This window comes from Myxocyprinus asiaticus, chromosome 3 (genome assembly GCF_019703515.2).
Source record: "Myxocyprinus asiaticus isolate MX2 ecotype Aquarium Trade chromosome 3, UBuf_Myxa_2, whole genome shotgun sequence".
NCBI classification, from domain to species: Eukaryota; Metazoa; Chordata; class Actinopteri; order Cypriniformes; family Catostomidae; genus Myxocyprinus; species Myxocyprinus asiaticus.
Window position 1 is genome coordinate 48,101,593 of NC_059346.1, and position 22,365 is coordinate 48,123,957.

At 38.6% G+C, this 22,365-nt stretch overlaps 1 protein-coding gene across 6 annotated transcripts in view; it reads right to left on the bottom strand.

Moving 5' to 3' along the window:
- Positions 1 to 22,365, bottom strand: part of LOC127421257 (active breakpoint cluster region-related protein) — a 290,552-nt gene that overhangs the window by 19,240 nt on the left and 248,947 nt on the right. Inside the window, exon 1 of one of the 6 annotated variants that reach the window (XM_051664182.1) lies at positions 11,506 to 12,133. The exons of the other annotated variants lie outside the window; for them this stretch is intronic. Within the exon in view, the coding sequence (XP_051520142.1) occupies positions 11,506 to 11,661 (156 nt within the window). The 5' untranslated portion in view covers positions 11,662 to 12,133. Of the gene's footprint in view, positions 1 to 11,505; positions 12,134 to 22,365 lie in introns of those variants that run through there. 6 annotated transcript variants of the gene reach the window in all.

Genomic DNA, 22,365 nt, shown 5'->3' on the forward strand with positions numbered 1-22,365 from the left:
TACATCACATTTTAATGTAGAAATATTTACTAAATACATTTATACATGGGGCTTGCATGACTACTTGTTTATACGGGTCGAGTAGTCCCAGAAAAGTTGCTGGGTTATATCTTATTTAAAAGGTTTAATTTCCGCCTCCTTTTTAAACACTGACAGTGATAATTCAAAATGATGTCCGTCATTTTAATAAATAAAACATAAGAAAACCATTTTTACCATAGCTCCTCAAATTTCATTTTGAACTATCTTTACTGTCCTTGATATGTGCTGCTTCTATATCTCCTTGTGTGCACTTAGGAGAGAGTGAGCTAGCGGCACAACTGAGGTGATGCGGGTGACGGAACATGCATACCCCGACTGACAGATTTATTTGGCTGCGTTGATAAACAGTCTTGTCCCTACAATTTCTTGAATTGTTTAATTGCTCTTCACAAGAATTTTGGCTTGCTCCGTTTGTGAAAATGCACACTGGAAATGTCCACAGCACTTTGCAGTACGGTTCCCTCATGCTTTTCACTTCCCTCATTCACTTTAGCGTAATTCCAAACATATGTAAATGCAAATACAAAGGACACAGCATGCAACTTCAATCATGTGTTTGACAAAAAGTCTCGCTCGTCCCCCGTGATTTAATTGTCATCCGACGCATGAGTTTTATCACATAGGAGCCATGAAAATTGACTTTTACAGACATCACCATGAGAAACAATTGCCGTCTGAATAGAGCTATAGAGATCTCAAGGATACCGACTCTGAAAACCCTTGAGCTTCTCTCTTTCAGTACCTTCTGGCGCTTCCCACAGTGCATTATTAATAATGTATGGAATCATACAGGCTCGTGACATTTCTAGAAAATCCTTTAATGCAGCTAAACGGCTTACCCTCTCAAAGACTCATCTTGTAGTCACCTCATCTGCCCAGTACTTTCCTCCAGACTCTTATTAAAAGTCCTGGGGGATTTCACCCCACATCCCCCCACAAACACCACTTTGCCCATTCCTTTGGGAAATCTTAAAAGTTTGGGATGAAAGAGCCTAAACTGAATATCTATGGAGATTATTTCAACAGCATCCTAAATTGATTCCCAATAAGCCAGGCTGGATGATCATGTTGGAGATGGGGTGAAGGTCGTAGTGGAAACTTGTTCTCCTTCAACTACCTTCAAGATCATACACCAGTCATTAGTCTTCTCTACGTTCTCAAAGATAGGAAGGATCTTCTCTGCACCGTAATGGTTTGAATTAAGAACTCAATCTGTAGAACTGAGAGTGAAGTTTGAGGTTTATATTTCCTGATCCAAAAGTTTTGAAAAGGAGAATGTGTTTCTGGTCCATAGTATTATAGTATTATAGTCCATAGTAACATAGTATTATCTGGTCATCATACATGTAAAAAAAAAAATAAAAAAAAAAAAATAAAAAAAAAAAATTGTATTACCATGGTTTCATATAATAAAAAATAAAAAATGGTATTACCATGGTACATGTTCAAAAAATATGGAATTACCACAGCATGGTAAAATGGTATTATCATGGTAAACAACATGTTCAAAAATCATTATATTTTCATGCATGTAAGGGATAATCCATGGCTAGGTGTGCGCTTCACCTCGGGCGGTTCTTCGCCTTCCCGTCGTACATTTAAAATAATTTAATGCACACCTAGCTGTGGATTATCCCACTTATATCATGGTCACTTGCCAGAATTTATTAGTTACAGCTGTCATAAATTTTCTGCAGTGCAAATTTTGACTGGAAACACAAAAAATAACGGTTAATTTTATCTAAGGGTCATTATATCTACAGAAAAAGTAGTGCTACCACTCACTTGGTCAAAACTGTGAATTTAAATGAACAATCCAGAAGTAATAATATCCACAGAACGAAGAGGGGTTGGCACTCCAGAAAAAAATTATTTAATTTTTATTCATCGTCATTTTCACATAAATGTGGAAAAACCAATGTTACAAATGTGGCAGTGACAGTAAAAGTAGCACTTACTGTATGATAAGGGAAACCCATTCAAAACACTCTGGAACCTGCAGATTTTGACCTTTGAGTCATCGGTATGGTATCCATCAAGGCTGCACGATTGACTGAATTAAGAATGAAATTGCAATTTGTCCATGAACGGTAGTGCTTCAATGCAAAATGCTGCGTGCATTTTGTAAACAAAATTTTTTGCTTCTCCTTCAGCGTTTGAGTCAGAGATGTGCGAGCGCGAGGGGGCCTCTAGTGGATATAGGTGGCACTTCAGCACAGCAACATAACATACACAATACATTACAGTTTAAATAGTCTTGCATTGCCTTGCCAGACAGCAATAGACGCATTTAATAGGTCCTGATTTCCTTATATCACCTTCCGTGCAAAACAAGCTGAATTCCATTGTATTAGCTATGCTGATGAAAGTGGTTAGGAAATGTTTTCAGTTGCTATAGTTCACTCTGCTTACTCTGTAATGTTATGTTGCTAGGGTTACAAACAGCGCATTTATATCGAACGGTGATTAAAACTGACCAGAACTACCTGTGCATACAACAGTTTGAACCGCGTGCATTCCAGCCAATCAGAATTGAGTATACGAACAGACCATGGTATAAATTCAAATAACCATGGTATTGAAATGGTTTATGTAAAAAACAAACAAAAAAAATAAAACATGGTATTACCATAATACATGCCAAAAACATGGTATTACCATAGTTCCACATAAAAACACACATTAATACCATGGTGCATGTTAAAAAAATTATAGTATTACCAAAGTGCATGTCCAAAAAACAATGGCATTAGCATGGTACTGGTTTGTACAGTACTGTAAGTGGACGTTCAGCTGAGGAAAGGGCCACTGAAAGCAAATCTTGCACTGAACTTTGGAGATAAAGATTTATATTCTCTAATCTTATTTCCTGTTGCCTCATTCATAAACACCCACCCACCCCATCTCTCTCTCTCTGGGTGTCTGTTCTGAGCAGCAACACAGTGTTCTCTGGCCGGCCTCTATCCACCACTCTCTAGAGTCAAGTGCTAAACGCTGAGAAGACTCCATACAGAGAACAAAGAGAGGAAAAACATATTACATCATTCATAGTAAATACTGAAGTACATACGGAATGCACATGTGGCACAGAAGAGTCTGTGTTGTTTATATGACTTTAAAGCCTGATTACTGTACTTCTTTCTTTAGGGATAAGCACTATGCATCAGTGTAGAGCCACACACATACAATGGTTTTGTCCTCAAACGTGCAAAACGAAGGTTAATCTGACCTCACTAGCCAATCACACCACTCGCTCTCACACACAACAGACTTTGACACATAATGCAGGTAAAATCTGCAGAAACACGCTCACAGCCTATTTCCTCACTTGCAATTACACGACTATGTTTGATCAAAGAGAAATCAAATATTTAATTCATAAGTTTGAACAAAAAAACCCTTCCACCATCCTTTCCCTCTGTCTTTCCCACAAAGAGAAACAGTAAATAGTGAATACTAAATGCAAAAAACGGTTTAGTGTAGTTCAGAAAACCTATGTTATACTGTTGTATTTCATTTTCTTATTGCATATGGCAAACATTTACAGTAATATATTAAATTAACACAATCAAACAAAATGACTATGAAATGAGTCCCATGGTTTTACCAAATTCTTTGGACATTGCACCATGGTAATACAGTATACCCTGATTTTTATTTTCATGGTAATAACCATGTTATTCTTTGAAGAACCATGAAAATGTCAATATGGAAATCATTCAATACCACTTGTATATATAGCTAAAAATACCAAGGACTTACCATTTGATAGCATCATTGTACCATTGCAATTGCTTAGTATGTTTTTGTAAGTGTTTTAATGCTCTGATTACGTTAATGGCTCAATTAAAGTACTGATGAAAGAGGTCATGAATATCTGAATGAAATCCAACTAAAAATAGTTTATGGAAGAATCCAGATTAGGATAAACTTAACCAATTCTTTCTCAATATGTCTTGCCTGCCCTGCACATCTGTTGAACATATTTCCTTCCTGGACCAATTAGCTGTCTCTAAGCCTTTTTAAATTACCAGCAGTTTAGATGAATAAGGACCTTCATTTGCTTATTACTGCTTATATAAAGACTTCAATATTTATGCTAATCAAAACAGTCAAGGCTCCATGTAAGTGCACAGATCTTGAACCATTGTGCTGGGACGGTGACTCAGGGAGACAGATGTATAAATGGATGGATGTTGTTTCGTGCGGATGGTGTTAATTTGTGCTTGTTCTCCTTACATAAAGGGGTTTGGTATTGCGTAATAAAGCCTCAGAGTCTTTGCGCATCGCTGAAAATGTAACGGAACTCTTGTTGTGAGCAAAGACACGCATTTTCAGCTAAAACACAACTTTTTTTTTTTACTCTTCCTGATCTACTGACCCAGGTTTTTTTTTTTTTTTTTTTTTTGTACTTTAAAAGCCCACACACAAAAATGTGTGTTTGGGTACGGTCGTAAGCTTTTTTCAACATGCTCTCAATAAAATATTTTGCTCTGTTTCATAATGCTAAAAAAAAACGAACATGCATTTGGACATGTACCATGGTAGTACCATGGTATTCTTTGTAGTACATTGGAGTACTATGCAAATACCATCGTACATGAATATGGTAATCATTCAGTACCACGGTCTATTACAAAGTACCATAGTATTAGCAGGCTGTAGTATGGTACCACCACAGAAAGTGATGGTAGTAATACCATGGTACTTTGTAATATACCAGGCACCAAACTCTAGCCTATTCTACTATATGCATCTCTCTATAGCATAAGGTCTGCAGTTACAGCTCTGGAGAGACTGTGGCATTTTAGGGTGAAAATGTGTGTTTGTTCAGTATGTGATGTGGGAAAAATGCATAATTACTGTGGTATTCAGAGGTTGTAATGGAGGTCAGACTGATGTTAGCTTTAGTGTTCTGATGCATTGGACGGATGTCACAGATCGGGACTTCTGGGGTGGACTGGGCCTCTTCCAGTAAACATAATTTAATAACACAGGAAATGCCAATAATATGCTGACTCAAAGGTTGTCATCAATGAGGCTTCTGCCATCATTATACAACTTTGTTACCACTTACAAACTTCGTCCTCTATATAGTATGTATGTTTTGGTTAGTTAGTAGATTGCTTTTAATATAGAACATAAGTCTTTTGAAAGCTGTTCCATATAAGGTATGAAAAATTAAGCTACTTAATTAGCCCTTACAAAAAAAAAAAAAAAAAAAAAAGAGGTGGTACCATAGTACAGTGATGGTTATACCATGGTACTTTGATAATGAAACATCACCATATTCATTTTATAGCATGTTTTTAACCCCGTAATCTTAGGTACTTCAATGAATATCATGGCACTACCATGGTACGTCCAAAAAAAAAACATGGTATTGCCATGGTAAAAATGTGGTAGTGCCATAGCACTTTTTGGAACGTTTTTGCTAGTGTGCCTACTGAAGTGCTATGGTATTCCTGAAAATACATTGGAGAACATTTAGTCTACGTTCAGTTCCACTGTAAGTGCCTCACTGTAACCTCGATTTTAACTTTTTTTTTTTTTTTTTTTTTTAAAGAAAAGGAGGGACTAGTTGAAATTATTTATTCGTGGTAATCAACATTATGTTACAAATGCTGTTGATTGAGCTTAACTTGTATTGAACTCAGAATATTCCTTACATCGAAGTACTATGGTATTATCAATTTATAGAGTGGTGGTGGTGTAGTGGGCTTAAAGCACATAACTGGTAAGAAGGTTGCTGGTTCGATCCCCACAGTCACCACCATTGTGTCCTTGAGCAAGGCACTTAACTCCAGGTTGCTCTGGGGGGATTGTCCCTGTAATAAGTGCACTGTAAGTTGCTTTGGATAAAAGCATCTGCCAAATGCATAAATGTAAATGTATATGATAACATGTACCATGGTACCACCACAGTACTTTTCTGTAAGGGGAAGAAATCCAACTTCACTCAATCAGGTCAACAGCCAATGACTAAAGCTCCACCATCACCCTCTCACCTCCTACACTTCATTAGTCCAATAAGCAAGGGCTTGTTCAGGGCTTGAGGGGGTTCAGTGGCCCCTCATAGGGGTCTGGTGCCCTCAAACTGGCAGCAGAAGATTTATATGGGTGATAAAAGAAGCCATTAGCATATAGCTGGCATTTAAAGGCCTTTAAAGAGCAACAAGGTTCATCAGTGGTTCACTTATTAACATGTTGAGACCAGGAGCCCCATGTGTGTGCCAGTAGAGGCTGGACAGAGGGATAGTTATGGGTTCATCTCTTGGGATTAGCCATATTCTTCTCGTGCATAATACATTTCTTTCACATAGACCTTTGCTCCTTCTGTTCGCTCATTCCTCTTAAAGGGGTTAAAGTGAATGTGTGTTCTCTTAAACTGAGCTGCAGGTTTACGTTTATCAAATGAAAGAGAGTCTGTAGAGGTCAGACACTATGAGCAGGTCATGAGACTATACTGAGAACATTCATGACCATATCAAAGAAACACTCACACAGATACACATACACAGTCAGTCAATCAAAAATAACACACTCCAGGGCACAAAGACTCATTCAAAGTTTAGGCAATGAGAATGGCCACTGGTGTACAAGTAATCAAGTGCGTTTCAAAGCCTTTTAAAGTGCAAATGGAAGGTATCGCAAGGGCAAAATAAGATTGCTTGATAATGTTAAGCATAACTAATACTGTTGCTTGGCCAACGCATTGCCAGTGAGTGGTCCGGTTGAACATACATAGTGTGTGTTCTTGGGTTATTGTGGCAGTAACAAACCTCAGTGTGGGCAATAGAGTTACCTTCAAAAGTGTGTGCCAAATGGATGTGTTAGTATTCAGTTGCTATTAATATAGTGACTTTAACGTACTTTCTCAGCAACATTCTCCTAAAACTATTGCTACGCCATGACATTAGTTGGTTTGAAAGACAAAACTCACTGTAAAAGCGAAAAGTTCACACTAATTTCACAATAGCGCCCCTTGTGACAATGTAGAAAATGCAATGCGTACTTGCGTTGCATTCAGAATTGCGGTCTGACACATTTCAGAACACAACAACACACAAAATTGAGCTTGCGCTGCCTTTAAATATACTTCAGGTTTTTGCGTGTTGCTACGTTTACGGTTCTAGTGCAGACTGTTCACGTGCAACCCAGTTTTTGTAGTCTCACGTGCCTGTATGCATCTTTGCATGTCGTCTGTGCATGTGCCTGGAGTTTACTGTACTAAAGTGTATCAAAGCAGTTGTAGTGTGTATGCGTTGACCATGTCAGTGCGGGCTAGAGTAAACAGAGTAAAGTTTGAAAGGCTAGAATGCTCAACTGTGCACAAGCTCACAAAAAAATGAAGCATACCATAGCTTTTAAGGTTTGAGATTTAAACAAATCCCAACCCCTAAGTATTAAACTTTGGTGTGTAATTTGTCCTGCACTGTTTTATCAACTGTCAAAGCAATCCAATATATGATTTTTGCCTGTCGGACCACAATCTCAAAGATTTACATTGAGGGAGGGACCTGGCTAACACCCACAACACCCTAGCGAGTTTTGCACGACCAAGCACAACTCACATCTTCTTCAGATAATGTAAAAATCTAGTAAATAAAGGTAACTGGCAGTAAGTGATTATCTGCCTACAATGACACCTGTGTCTGAAAATGTGAGTGTTTATAAATGACTGTATGTATTGACCTTCAACAGACAGTCTTTATGTGTCAATACCTGTGGGAAGACAAAGGCAGCATGTGTCCATACAGTATGTATGTGATTTACAGGCAGAATTTCTTCAATAAAGGAATATATAGCAATTTGTCTACTGTCCACAGAGCTGACAGATGTGACGACTTTCAGATCACATCCATACAGACTGACGTTTGTTAGCAAGTGTATGGAGGAAAAAAGAACAGAGGGCGAGGAACCAGGAAACAAAAGGAAAAGAGGAAGGCAGCTTCAAAAGAGCAGGAAATAATAAAGCATGTGCTGAACACATGGACAGACAAGAATCCTTCTTTGTTTTCCATTAATACTGAAAGCTATGCATGTGTTTGCACATACTCTGTTTGAATCCTGTCTTCACAGAGTCACAGTGATTTGTGTTACAGGTCTAGGACCAGTTCAGTATGGTAAAACTGGGGAATTTTGCCTGTAATCAGTCTCTATGGTCAGTACTGGGTCAGTAGATCAGGAAGAGTATTGACCCGGCTGAGCAGAGCTGAGGCAGAGACTGAATTGCTTTGTTCTACCAGCCAGAAAGCCTGTGCACATAAATTACTGCACAAAGTGCTGGCAGGGCAGATACCCCACGTGGAGAGGCCTAGATTTTGCCAAACTCACATCAGCACTTGAACACTCAGTCACACATACACACCTACTCCCATAATTACATGGATAGTTTTAGGTCACTGATCTCATCACAAAAGGAAGATCATTCAGTTTCAGTGGATCCCGAGATACCATGAATTAGAGCATGTGGCTGTAACATACCATATACAAGTCAGAATCCAATCAAGAAAAGCACCAATGTTAGACATACAAGTAGAAATGACAGATCTACAGTATTAAACCCCTCTACAGCATTGTTATCAACCTGTCTTGACAACCCTTATGATCTAAATTATTTTTAACAATTTTCAGTAAAGCTGCTGAGATAAAATCTCCACAATCTCAATCATTTATTGCTGTACCCCATGAGATTTTAAGAAATGTTCTTACTTTTAAATATACATTTAATTACTAATTTTTGTACATAAGAGTACAGTATTATATATATATATATATATATATATATATATATATATATATATATATATATATATATTTTTTTTTTTTTTTTTTTTTTTTGCACAGTACATGTAGTTTAAAAGCAACTTCACAGAAACTGTTGCCTTAATGTCCCTGTAAGCAAGCCAAAGGCGATGGTAACAATGCAAAAACAGCATCAAGATGATTTAATTTTACACATTTATATCAGGAACACTGTTTCATTTATTTAAATAATTTTATTTTGCATTGTTAACATGATCAAAATCTTAAAAATCCCCTGCAGTTCCATCATGAACCCTTAGGGGTTTGCAAACTCCCTGTTGGGATACCCCGATCTATTCTAGAGCAAAACCTCAATTTGTTTGAGAAATATTAGATGTTGATTCTATGACTAAATCTAGATTCATTTACAGTATAATCAGTGCTCTGGATCTCAGCTAACTTGATAATATACAGTAAGAGCCTGCAAATGCATAGAAATTGTGGGTATTGTAATTAATAATAAAAGATTATTTAGTAGGGCAAGAGTGAAATTGTTTAAATGACATTCATCAAAAGGTGTTTGATACTCGCCACAGGCTGTGAGGACAGCAGGTTAAAGTGATAATTAACCTCTAACTGCAGCCAGCCCACACACGCACGCACGCACACACATGCACACGCACAACACTACAACAGCTAACATCAATCCATCAATCAGTCTGTCTGTCTATCCATACATACATATACACATTCATACATATTTATACACATATACTCACACACACATATACATACATATTTACACTGGCAGCCAAAAGTTTGGCATAATGTACAGATTTTGCTGTTTCAGAAGGAAATTGGTACTTTAATTCACCAAAGTGGCATTCAACTGATCACAAAGTATAGACAGGACATTTCTGATGTAAAAAACAGCACTATCACTATTTGAAAAAAGTCATTTTTGATCAAATCTAGACAGGCCCCATTTCCAGCAGCCATCACTCCAACATCTTATCCTTGAGTAATCGTGCTAAATTACTAATTTGGTAATTAGAAAATCACTTGCAATTATATCAAACACAGTTGAAAGCTATTTGGTTCATTAAATGAAGCTTAACATTGTCTTTGTGTTTGTTTTTGAGTTGCCACAGTATGCAATAGCATGTCTTAAGGACAATATTAGGTCAAAAATGGCAAAAAAGAAACAGTTTTCTCTAGAAACTCGTCAGTCAATCATTGTTTTGAGGAATGAAGGCTATACAGTGCTTGAAAATGCCAAAAATAACTGAAGATTTCATACAAAGGTGTACACTACAGTCTTTAAAAACAAAGGACAACTGGCTCTAACAAGGACAGAAAGAGATGTGGAAGGCCAGATGTACAACTAAAGAAGAGGATAAGTACATCAGAGTCTCTAGTTTGAGAAATAGATGCCTCACATGTCCTCAGCTGACAGCTTCATTGAATTCTACCCACTCAACACCAGTTTCATGTACAACAGTAAAGAGAAGACTCAGGGGTGCTGGCCTTATGGGAAGAATTGCAAAGAAAAAGCCACTTTTGAAACAGCTAGACTGTAAGGTGCATAAGAAGTGCCCAACAAGACAGCCACATCTATGGCAAGTGCTACAGGAAGTGTGGGGTGAAATGTCACCTGAGTATCTGGACAAACAGACAGCTAGAATGCCAAGGATCTGCAAAGCTGTCATTGCTGCACGTGGAGGATTTTTTGATGAGAACTGTTTGAAGTAGTTCAAAAAACATTTTTTTTTCAAATTGTAATAGTAATTTTTATTACTTAATTAATGTCCTGACTATACATTGTGATCAGTTGAATGCCACTTTGGTGAATAAAAGTACCAATTTCTTTCCATAAGAGCAAAATCTGTACATTATTCCAAACTTATGGCCGCCAGTGAATATATATATATATATATATATATATATATATATATATATTAGGCGGCACGAGGGGGACCTACATAATATTAAGCAGGTGGTTTTAATGTTGTGGCTGATCGGTGTATGTGTGTGTGTGTGTGTGTGTGTGTGTGTGTGTGTGTATAGACACACACACACACACACACAGTGAATACATACATATATGTACAGATATATACATACATATATTTATACACACACCCCCCCACCCATGTTGGTGCAGCTATCCTTATGAGGACTCTCCATAAACAAAATGATTTTTATACTGTTCGAACTATAGAAGCTATCCCTCAACCCTAAACCTATACCTAACCCTTACATTTTCAAAAAAAACATTGTTTAGTATGTTTAAGCGATTTGAAATATGGGGACACTAGAAATGTCCTCATAAACCACAATTATAGCATAATCCCCTTTTTACCAGTTTGTAACCTAAAAAAAATTCCTCATAAACCACCCAAACCCGCACACACACACACACACACACACTATATATAAAAGAAAGAGCGAGTACACTGTGTTTGGAGAACAGAGATTACAAGACATCACTAACTGCTACAGAGAGACAAAAAATAACAGACACTAAAAATGTATAGATGCATCTTTCTACAAACCAGAGAGCATGAAAACATGAGAAGTTGAAAGAGCAGCTTCATTCAATGACAGGCATCCAGTTAAATATATAGAAAAAAAACAGACAGAAATCAGAGGGGGAGAGTAAGATCAAAAGGTGGAGGGAGAACGAAACAGATGGAGAGAGAATGAGAGAGTGACCTTTTGTCGGAGCAGTTTACTACGCACGCGGCCCCACAGCTTGGCACCAGTGTTGGTGTGTCTTTTGATGGCAGACGGGTCGTCCACGCAACAGTGCTGCTCCACACGCTCACACAGCGAGTTCAGATTACAGTCCGTCACCACGATCTCTGTCATTCTGAGTGTGTCCCTCTCAAATCCACACACGGAGAAAAAGAGGGGGATGACGACCTCCCGAAACACTGGTAGAATGTTTCCTAACCGTAAAATCAAACTCTTCCTAAATTCTTCACATCAAAAAATTTATAAAAACTTCCAAAGAGAATTTAAAAAAAATAAAATACAAGCTTTTTTTTCCTTGTCTGTTTGCTTCCTTCTGCTTGATCACAAGATGAAACTCTCTTTTGTTAAATACTTAAATTCTTTAAATAAATAAATAAAAAGTCATTAAAAAAAATTACTAATGAGAAATTAACGCAATGAAATAAAGGGCTCATTTCTGGAGAAAATCAGATGTTGCCATATTTTACCCTCATCTCAAAAATAATTCTGCTTTAGATCCTTCAGTGGATGTTAAACTAACTCTCTCCTCTGTGTGCATCTCTCTTGAGCTCCTCTCTGCTCCACTCTCCTCAACATCTGATCTCCAGCAAACACAGAGACAGAGGGAAGAAAGAGTGGGAGGAGAAAAGGAGAGAGAGAGAGAGAGGGAGGAAGGGAGAGAAAGGGAGTGAATGAGTTAAATCTATCACTGAGCAGTTTCCAGTCTCCAGATGCAAGATGGGAAAAGAGAGAAAGAGAGAGATAAAGGAGTAATATTCTTTGTTTACTAGCCCCTGTAAGCAACAGAACAATGAACCAAGACCTGACCTGGCATAACACACTCTCTACCTCACTTCAAAAACACCACAAACAAAAAGTTAGACAAAAACACCCTTAAAGTTTATCTGGCAGGGTAAAAACAAATTTCATCATCTCTCGCTACTGTTACAGAGCTCAGTCTGTGTGTAATCTCAGCAGAATGTCATTGGGAGCCTGAGGCTGGCGTGTCTCGTGGGTGTGGGTGCTTATGTGTGTGTAGTTATGTAAGCAGAAGTGAGATTGTACTTTATCTACTGTCCTCATGCTGCTCTCTGGAGCCACACGCGATATTTTCTACCTGATTTTGCTCTCTCCTCTGTCTTGCACTCATTTGTCCTCACCCCACCTTCTCTCCATCTAAAGCTCATTTATATTGAATAAGACTGAAAAAAACAAAAACAAAAAATCACTGTATTACTTGCTCTTTGTGAAAACCTTGCAGGAACCTGCGTCAGATGTACGTGGAGATCAAACAGGTGTACTCACAAAATAATGCAGCACCATGCATCTAAGCACATCCAGTTACTCAAGATGTGTGTGAACATGAGGTATATCCAGGCCAACACAGAATCGGTGGCCACAGAATTTGAATGCTCGTCATTTACAAAGTTTTACATTTTCCCCGCCCCTTGCATGTTCGTTTCTACCTGTTCTCGTAGAACTACGTTACTATACCTACATTTAATATATAATGAATTTTACATACTGCAGAGGTTTCCTGGAGAAATGAACACCAGAGGCGCTTCAAAAACAATGACTTTTATTCCCTTTCGCACGAGTAAAACGGCCGATTATCAATTCATGAGTACTTACTTTTTGCCCTGATCCTCACACATTTATAACATTACATTTATTAGCTTGTTCGATAGCAATCAAATTGTGCAGTAGCTCAACTGATAGAGTACTGCACTTGCAACATGAAGGAACATCGGAACGTGAGTCAGAAGTGCCAAAAAAGCACCACAAAATGATGTGGTTGAATTAGCAATTGTGTTTTTCACATCATATTTCCTTTTGTGACACTATCGGTTAGGTTTAGGGTTAGGAGGTTGGTCTTGTAAAAACTTGATAGAGCATTAACCTGTTTGGAAGAAATGTATCTAACTTTTAGCGTCAAACAATGGATTTTCAACTTGGAACTGCCGTGTTACGTGTAAGGAGCCATGTAATGTAATTTAGTGTAAATATTGCCACAGTCAGGGGGCCTGGGTAGCTCGGCGAGTATTGACGCTGACTACCACCCCTGGAATCGCGAGTTCGAATCCAGAGCGTGCTGAGTGACTCCAGCCAGGTCTCCTAAGCAACCAAATTGGCCCGCTTGCTAGGGAGGGTACAGTCACATGGGGTAACCTCCTCATGGTCGCGATTAGGGGTTCTCGCACTCTATGGGGCATGTGGTAAGTTGTGCATGGATCGCGGAGAGTAGCATGAACCTCCACGTGCTGTGAGTCTCCATGGTGTCATGCACAATGAGCCACGTGATAAGATGTGCGGATTGACGGTCTCAGAAGCAGAGGCAACTGAGACTTGTCCTCCGCCACCCGGATTGAGATGAGTAAAAGTGCCATCACGAGGACCTACCTCATTTGTTCATTTGTTTATTAAATATTTTGGCTAACATGATTATGGTTTCAGCTTGCAGCTTGTAGTAATCTAAGCTAAATTTCACCATGTTTGATTCAAAAAAATGTGTATATCAAAGCAGAGTATGTCAGAGTTGTCTTTCTCTCCTATCTGAAAACCAGGTCATGCCAGTTTAAAGGTGGACAAGTTGGTTTTGGAACATGGTAGCTGGGATGTTTCCAGTTCAACCTTGGCCCTATCAACTGGTAGTCCACCTAGACCAGCCTGGACCAACTAAAAAACATCAGTGGGATCATTACTGTCTGTAGCTATGCTACCTTGTTCAAGGAAAACTCAACTTAACTAACACACCACAGACCTACAGTCTGTATTGAAGCAGGTCTTTCAAGTTTGTGTATATCAGTGTGCGGTCAGAGATTTTACCTCGTGTTTTGCATCCTGTTGAAGGACTTTGTGTGCTAATCCATATGGAACTATGATGAGATATGACCGGAATATATGATGACATTACTGATGCATGCATAAAGAAATATGTAAATGCCTTAAAGCTACGCATTGCAGAAGTTTCTCAGTTTGAAAGACGATAGGAGTGCATTAAAAGCAAATAGTAAGCACTGAATTTCTGACGTTCTTGGATACTGACAATCTCAAAAACAAAACTAAACTCCTTTTTATTTCTGGCCTGTTGCTTCTTTTTTATTAAGAGGGGAATAGTGAGAGGAATCAGGAGCAGGAGCAGGAAATGTTACAAGCCAGATTCTAGTGTGCCTTGCCCATATGAGCACCTAAACTCAGTGTTGGAGTGTGTGCACTAATGGCTAAACCACAGCTCCAACAAAAAAGTAATAATTCATGGAGAATTCATTTTAAAGTTGAACTCCAAGCCTTTAAATTGAGACCAACATGCAGTGTTCTCATTGCATACTACATAACCTTCAATCAGAGGGTATAGTTTTGACCCTACGGCTGTTTGGAGGAAAATGTAATGGTCAAAAAGGAGCCAGCAGAGTGAAACGGCGGCAGCGTCAGTTAAATAATTAAGGATTAAGATGCGTTGGCTGTTCTTAGCTGTGTGAGCACTCTACTTCTCTTTCTCTCTGTCTCCAGAGGGTTGTGGTAGGAGGGCATGTAAAAACACTGTGACTGGGTATTTTTAAAATGGAGATAAAATGCAGCGGACTCATTTGGGCTATGCGTCATCGTTCTGAGGAAAGAATGTCTGGGAAAAATTGGAGCCACTTGAGAAAAAATGGAAAATGAGGGAGCCACACTTAATCGTGACTTTAAATTCAAGTTTTTGGCCTGTTTTAAGAGTAAAATCCTTGCACACCAATATCAGCTTATTTTGATACTTGCACTTATCTGCGTGCAAGTAAGTATTGGTAAATGTACAGCAAAATAGATAAATAAATCGACTCGACTTTAGCATATAAAGGGAATTGCAAGTGCTTTAGAAGTGCTCTCTCTTTCATCACTTATGAAATGAGTGATGCTCATTAAACAGGTGAAGCTAAAGGCTGAGAGAGGGAGTTTAGACGAAAGCAGACATGCTTTTCTCTCGCTTTGGTCTTTCTTCTCATCTTGCGTCTCTTGTATGAGACTGTCGGGTGATAACAACAATGCATGAGGGAATGGAACTGTCTTCCTCTGATAGCAATTTTTCTTTCATTTCTTCTCTCATTTGAAATGACGTCCTGCTCTACGTGGTTCTTTGTTGTAATTATTAAGAGTTTGACACTTGAGGGCCCTCAGGTTTAGCAGTGGCTGAGGAAAAGTTCACAATGCCCAATTATCTTGAGCCACATCCAATTTTGCATGCTGTCAGAGAATATAGGCTATTAGATTTGATTAAGAATGCTTCTTGGACATTAATAAAGTACGTTCTTTAGGTTAGTAGGTGAGTATGAATACATTCCCTGACAAACTTCATCCGGGAAAGTGGGCATTGTCCTGTAACCCAAATATATGACATAGTAACAAAACTGTGAAAATACAGTTGACAAATACAGTCGAAAAAGTATTAGTTGAGTATCAACTAATAAACCTACACCAGAGGCACAAGTATACACACTTGTAGCATACACTCAATCATAATCTCAGTTCACAACCTTGTCTCACATGTTATTCATAGACTTAATGACTACTTCTGCACAAGACATTTTGACCAGAAACACACACAGACACACAAGAAGGGGTGATCTGGTAACCACACACATATATCTAAACCACACATGTCCATTTTGAGAAGCCACTTCACAGTGATCCTATACATACTGTTTATACTAACTTCATAATCAAAGAAATGTACTTTATGAGATAATAATGACTGTTTATGTGGCAGTTTACATGCTACCACTCTAAAAAAGAGCTCATGTTAGTGGAAGGATTGAAGCATATGCAGCTTACTGCACAGTGACATCAGCTAAGCATGTTTTAAAATATAGATGGACTGACAGGAACTTCTTATAAAGAGTGAGAATGGCATATTAATTAGAGGACATATTTGGGCACAAGCCAATAGATCATGGTTAACCATACACCTCCAATTGAGGTCAATCAACTCCAGGCATAGCCTACTTGTAGCAGCAAAATAAAAGGCGCCAAAATAGTTCAAGGTGAAGTCTGTAATTTCTGCGCCACTAGTGGCAAAAAACAGAATTGCAAAAATAGCGACCAAACAGGTATACCGAACACTATTAGTCGAAAACAGACAGACCCACCCAAACTCTCAATTGGTTAAGCGGATGTTGCTATGTCGGGCTGCTAACGTTTTGTTAGTGCCACTCGCCACAGTGTTTACGTACACTTTTTGTGGAAATCAACCTACAGCATATTAAACTGAGAAAGGAGAAAGCTAAAAACAATGCAATGCAAGAGCCATTGTGAACTTGTCTCTCATAGCACTCATAAAAATTCAGCAGCTGTCAAGATTTTCACTGAAAAATGATTTCAGGTTGTTTCTCATCGTATGGCTTAAGAAGACTTGGAATTACACACAAGCCACATGGATTTTTTTTTTAAATATACACTTTTGGGTGCTTTGTTTTAAAATGAGTGCTATAAACTGCCTTTGTATTGAATGGACAAACCACAATATTCATTAAAACATCTACTTTTGTGTTCCGCATTACAAAAAAAAGTATTACGGGTTTGGAACGTCATGATTTTTGACATTTTTGAGTGAACTATTCCTTTAATTAGTTTTAATTCTTTAGACCCCCTAACTTGGTAGTACCATGGTGGCATTTTGGTTGGCTCAGCGGTTAAGGCTCTGCGTTACTGATCAGAAGGTCAGGGGTTCAAGCCCCAGCACTGCCAAGATGCCACTGTTGGGCCCTTGAGCAAGGCCCTTGACCCTATCTGCTCCAGGGGCACCATATCATGGCTGACCCTGCACACTGACCCCAGCTTAGCTGGGATATGTGAAAAAAAGAATTTCACTGTATATGTGCAAAAATGTATAATGTGTGATAAATAAAATTAATTAATTAAAATTAATTTTGGTGCACATTCATCTGCCACTTGGTAGAAACCAGCCAAATTAGGCAGATGCCAATATGAGCAGGTTGCGGGCCCAAAAATTCATGAATCAACTATGCAAGGTAAGCAAAAACAACAACAAAAACACAAACAACATTAAATATTTCACTTGTAGCTAGGTGAAACATGGTTTTTACCTACAACAATGTGTTTTGTGCTATACATTTTTGTCTGCAGAGAACATGAAACCATTTAAGTTTAGGAGATATTTAGAGATTGCCTATGTCATGTTAATAATTTTGCATATTGTTGGGCCAGTGCTGTTTATGTTAATATTAAAGGAATATTCTGGGTTCAGTAGGAGTTAAGCTTGATCTTGAAGCATTTGTGGCATACTACTGATTTTACAGTTACTTTTCAACCCATCCCTGGTTTATTTTAAAAAAAAGAAGCAGCAAAAATCACGGTTACCGTAAGATACATTGGAAGTGAATGGGGCCAATCCAAAAATGTTAAAATACACATTGTTTCAAAAGTATTACAACAAAATGTAAACATTGTGTCAACATGATTATAGTGTGATAAAATCGCTTACTAACCTAATCAGTGTAAAGTTATATCTAATACTAAAACTTCATTGCCATGACAAAGCAAAGCTGGTAAACCCTGTAAGAAATTTTATCACACTAAAATCATGTAAAACAGAGATTATCACATTAAAATCATGTTAAGATGTATAATGTTTACGTCTTGTTACTATATTTTTGAAACGGTGTGTATTTTAATGTTTTTAGACTGGCCCCATTCATTTCTATTGTAACTGCTAACTGTAACTGTAACTGCGCTTTTTAAAATGAGGAATGAGTTGAATTGTTTTTATTTTTGTGGCAATAAATATTATGCTACAAATGCTGTCGATTGAGCTTTTTTTTTGGTTACTGTAGTATGATGCACTTGATCTCTAATGTAAAATCTGGATCCTAAAGCAAAACAAGTTGTGAATCACTGCTTTTAATTAGCTTGAAGATCCATGGTATAAGAATATGGTAATTATCAATACCATGGTACATATACTGAATGTGATATCATAGTAAACCACAGTACTTTGTTGCAAGGGATGGAGCTACAATTCCCTTACATCTAAATAAACTTTTCAGAGATGCAGATCTGTTACTGCATATGCATACATAGACACTAGAGATACAGACACTGTGAATCACAAAGATGGTGAACGGATGTAGAGGGGGAGGACGAAACGAGGGCAGAGAAACTGTATCGGAGTCCTGGCCTTTTATGTGAGGGGCTGAGGATGGGTGTGGGTGAGTCCTGAGGGAATGAGGGGGGCTTTTAGTGCATTAGCAGACCCTGCTTTCATGTGCAGGGTGCAGAACCCATCCCACATCAAACCACCCTAATGAGGGTTTTTTAAGAACAAAAGCAGTACTCCACAATTATCATATTGCCTCTTTCCCTGTGTGTGCAGCACCTGAGGGGCAGGAAAAGTATTAGTGCACCGTGACAGATCGCAGACAGAGGTTCAGCTTCTCCCTAGCTGATGCTGGGTTGCCACGGTGACCGTGTTTGCGGTAATATAACCGTTTTATCTGAATCAATATTCAGAGCAGCAGAAGTATGAAAAACTGCATGAGGAAAAGTGAAATTTAATAAAAGCTCTGATTCAAGCAGCAGTCATTTGAGTGGTTAACAGTTTCTATAATGAATTCAATTGCAACACAATCACAAAATACACACCCTCTCATCTTTTGAAGATTTCACATAAAAAGTGGTTTTCAACAGACTGCTTTGAAATATCACTGTACTGTAGCATTTGTGTGAAAATGTGTGTGTGTGTTGTTATGCTGAACTCTGCAGATCGCTCCAGTTATCTCACTCAAGTGACATTGTGAATGATATTGTATATTCTGATACTTTACAACAATGAATAAGAAGCCTAACATTCCAAAAAGAGATTCTGGGTGAATCTAACAAAGAAATGTGCAGGACATATTTCACCACAATGTCAAAAATAAATAAATAATACTTTTCTTAAAGTTATATTTTGCCTATAGAAATTGAAGCCTATTTTAAGACCACTGAGATTTTCTTACATTACATTACTTCCATGAAAATTAAGCACATTTCTCCTCAAATTCTCATCCAGTCCAGACACAATGACTTTCTATTCAGCCTGATCTCATGAAAATTATATGTGGTTCCTTACACATACAGCAGCATTTCTGATGTGAAAAGCGTGGTGCTATAGGAGAGTTACATTTTCTCCCAAACAGATGAGGTTGTTAAGGTTAATGATCTATCGAGTTTTAAAACAACAAAACCCTCCTCCCTACCCTAAACCTAAAATCTAAGCCTAACTGATAGTGTCATAAAAAGCAAATGTGAAATGAAAAACACAATTGCTGAAGCAACCACACAATTTTTAGGTGCTTACGTGAGACTTTCGACTAACCTGTCGACTCGCATGCTCTTTTGGACTCGTACCCCGTCCCTTTGCATCGCAAGTGCAGTGTTTTATCAATTGAGTTACTGCGCATTTTGATCACACTTGAACAAGCTTGTAAGTTGGTTATGTAATGCAAAATTAAAATGTTAAAATGTATCGCCTTACAAGTCATGCACAACAGTACAAGTTTTTAGATGCCATAAGATAGCATTGTGTGAAGAACTTGGTGAAAAATAAGCGTTTATGAACTGATAATCTGCTGTTTTACTCGTGATTTGTGTGAACGTGAATAAAAATAAAAGTAATTGTTCTTGTAGCACCTCTAGTGTTAAAATGACACAATATATACGAGCCACATAAAAATCATTTTGCAAAAATTAAGGTATAGTAACGGAAGACCATGTGACCGGGTTGGGTTTTTTCCTCCTTTTTCTTCACATTACGTTAATGAGAATGAGATTCAATTTTCTTTATGCAAAACTATATTTATATTTTTTTCATGTAATGATTTTGGGGTGAAATATGAGCTGTACATGTTCTTGAATGGTTTTGTGAAATTTCACCCTTCTGAAGATTATTACTGTACCCATGACATATTCATGTCACTGTGATGAATATGTGTAATAATAATGACAGAGACAAAAATCAACCGCACTTAAACATAGCTTCGGAACACCACCAATAAAGAATTTTTCATAAGAGAAAATCTGAGCACTTCTAACTGGTTGGTTTTGTTAAGCACATCAAAGTGCAATCACTGTATATTGAGGCTATGTATGTGTGTCAAGAAAGATTTTCATGTGGTTGTCCATACATACGTACCTACTCAATCATGCACCAGTGACCTGGAAGACCCAACAACCCCCCATGTAGCAGTCAACCAACTAACTCTCACCCGGTCAGAGTGTCTAACTGCAGCTTTACGATATACATGGCGACAGTCATGTCAGAAGTCGTCTCTCTCTCTCTCTCTTTCTCTCTGTCTTTCCCTCAGAGGAAATTCAATAACCCTCATCTAGATGAGACATTGCACTAAAACTGTTCCTCTATCTGAAGGTGGTCCCATTTCTAAATACCACAGATACAGGGAAAGGTAAACATCCTGTCGGGGTGATCATGATTCATGGTATTAATGGAAAGAAAGAACAGATGAGTGTAGGTTTGGTTACTGCTGGTAAAGTAAGTATAGTGTATGTGGAGTAGATGTCGGCTTACAGCTGATTTAAGATCAGCCAGTCCTGAGTTAAACTTGGGATTACTGCACACACCAGTGGCTTCTGTCCGAACCATTTGCAAGGCATGTCTCAGATGGTCTCAGAGGGTGTGTGCTGGTTCTGACATAACGTGTGTTTGAATGTGTGCGTGAGTGTGTGTGCTGTGTACCTTGACTGCGGGGGTGATGCAAGTGGATGCTGATGTGACTGGTGTGTGAGCTGTGACCTATTTCAAACCAGAAGGATACTGAAAACATTCACAAGTTAATAATTTAGTCTTACAGTAACTAGTAACAAGAAACTGAGGGAGAGACAGAGAAATAATGTATTCTTTATTTTATTTTTATTTTCTCCCCCCTTTTTCTCCCCAATTTGCAATGGCCAATTCCCAATGCACTCTAAGTCCTTGTGGTGGCGTAGTGACACCTCAATCTGGGTGGCAAAGGACGAATCTCAGTTGCCTCCGCATCCGAGACGTCAATCCGTGCATCTTATCACTTGGCTTGTTGAGCGCGTTACCACGGAGACATAGCGTGTGCGGAGGCATCACGCCATCCACCGCGGCATCCACGCACAACTCACCACGCGCCCCACCGACGAACCACATTATAGCAACCACGAGGAGGTTACTCCATGTGACTCTACCCTCCCTAGCAACCGGGACAATTTGGTTGCTTAGGAGACCTGGCTGGAGTCACTCAGCATGCCCTGGGATTCAAACTCGCAAACTCCAGGAGTGGTAGTCAGCGTCTTTACTCACTGAGCTACCCAGGCCCCGAGAAATAATGTCTCTTTTCCGAAACTCAGTTGCCTCGCTGTCTGCATAGGCCTTATTCACACTCACAATGGTTAAATCACTGGAGGTAGCCTAGTCTTTGTACTGTTGTTTTCTAGTAGGCATTCCTACTCAACTACATTATCAACTGTATCAGGAAGCTGGAAAGTTGGTGCATTGCTATGCTATTGCTATTTCGCTGAGTCAGGTCTCACTTTACACCAAGGTCTCACTTTACACCAAGACAAATAGACAAACAAAAGGCACCTTCAGTCTCCACCATGTTCATTGTGAGGGCTAGCTAGTCTCCAAAGTCTGATACCTGAGCTTGAGATTCCCTCTTGCTTGTGAAATGGGCGGGTTGTGTGTCACTGGCACTGGGGCAGCCTATTAACCCTCTGGGGTCGACGGACGCGCCAGCGTGTCCTGCTGGATTTTTTCTGCATAACAGCGGAAACAACTTAAAATACTCCGTTATTTTTGGGCATACAGATAAGTGTAAGACA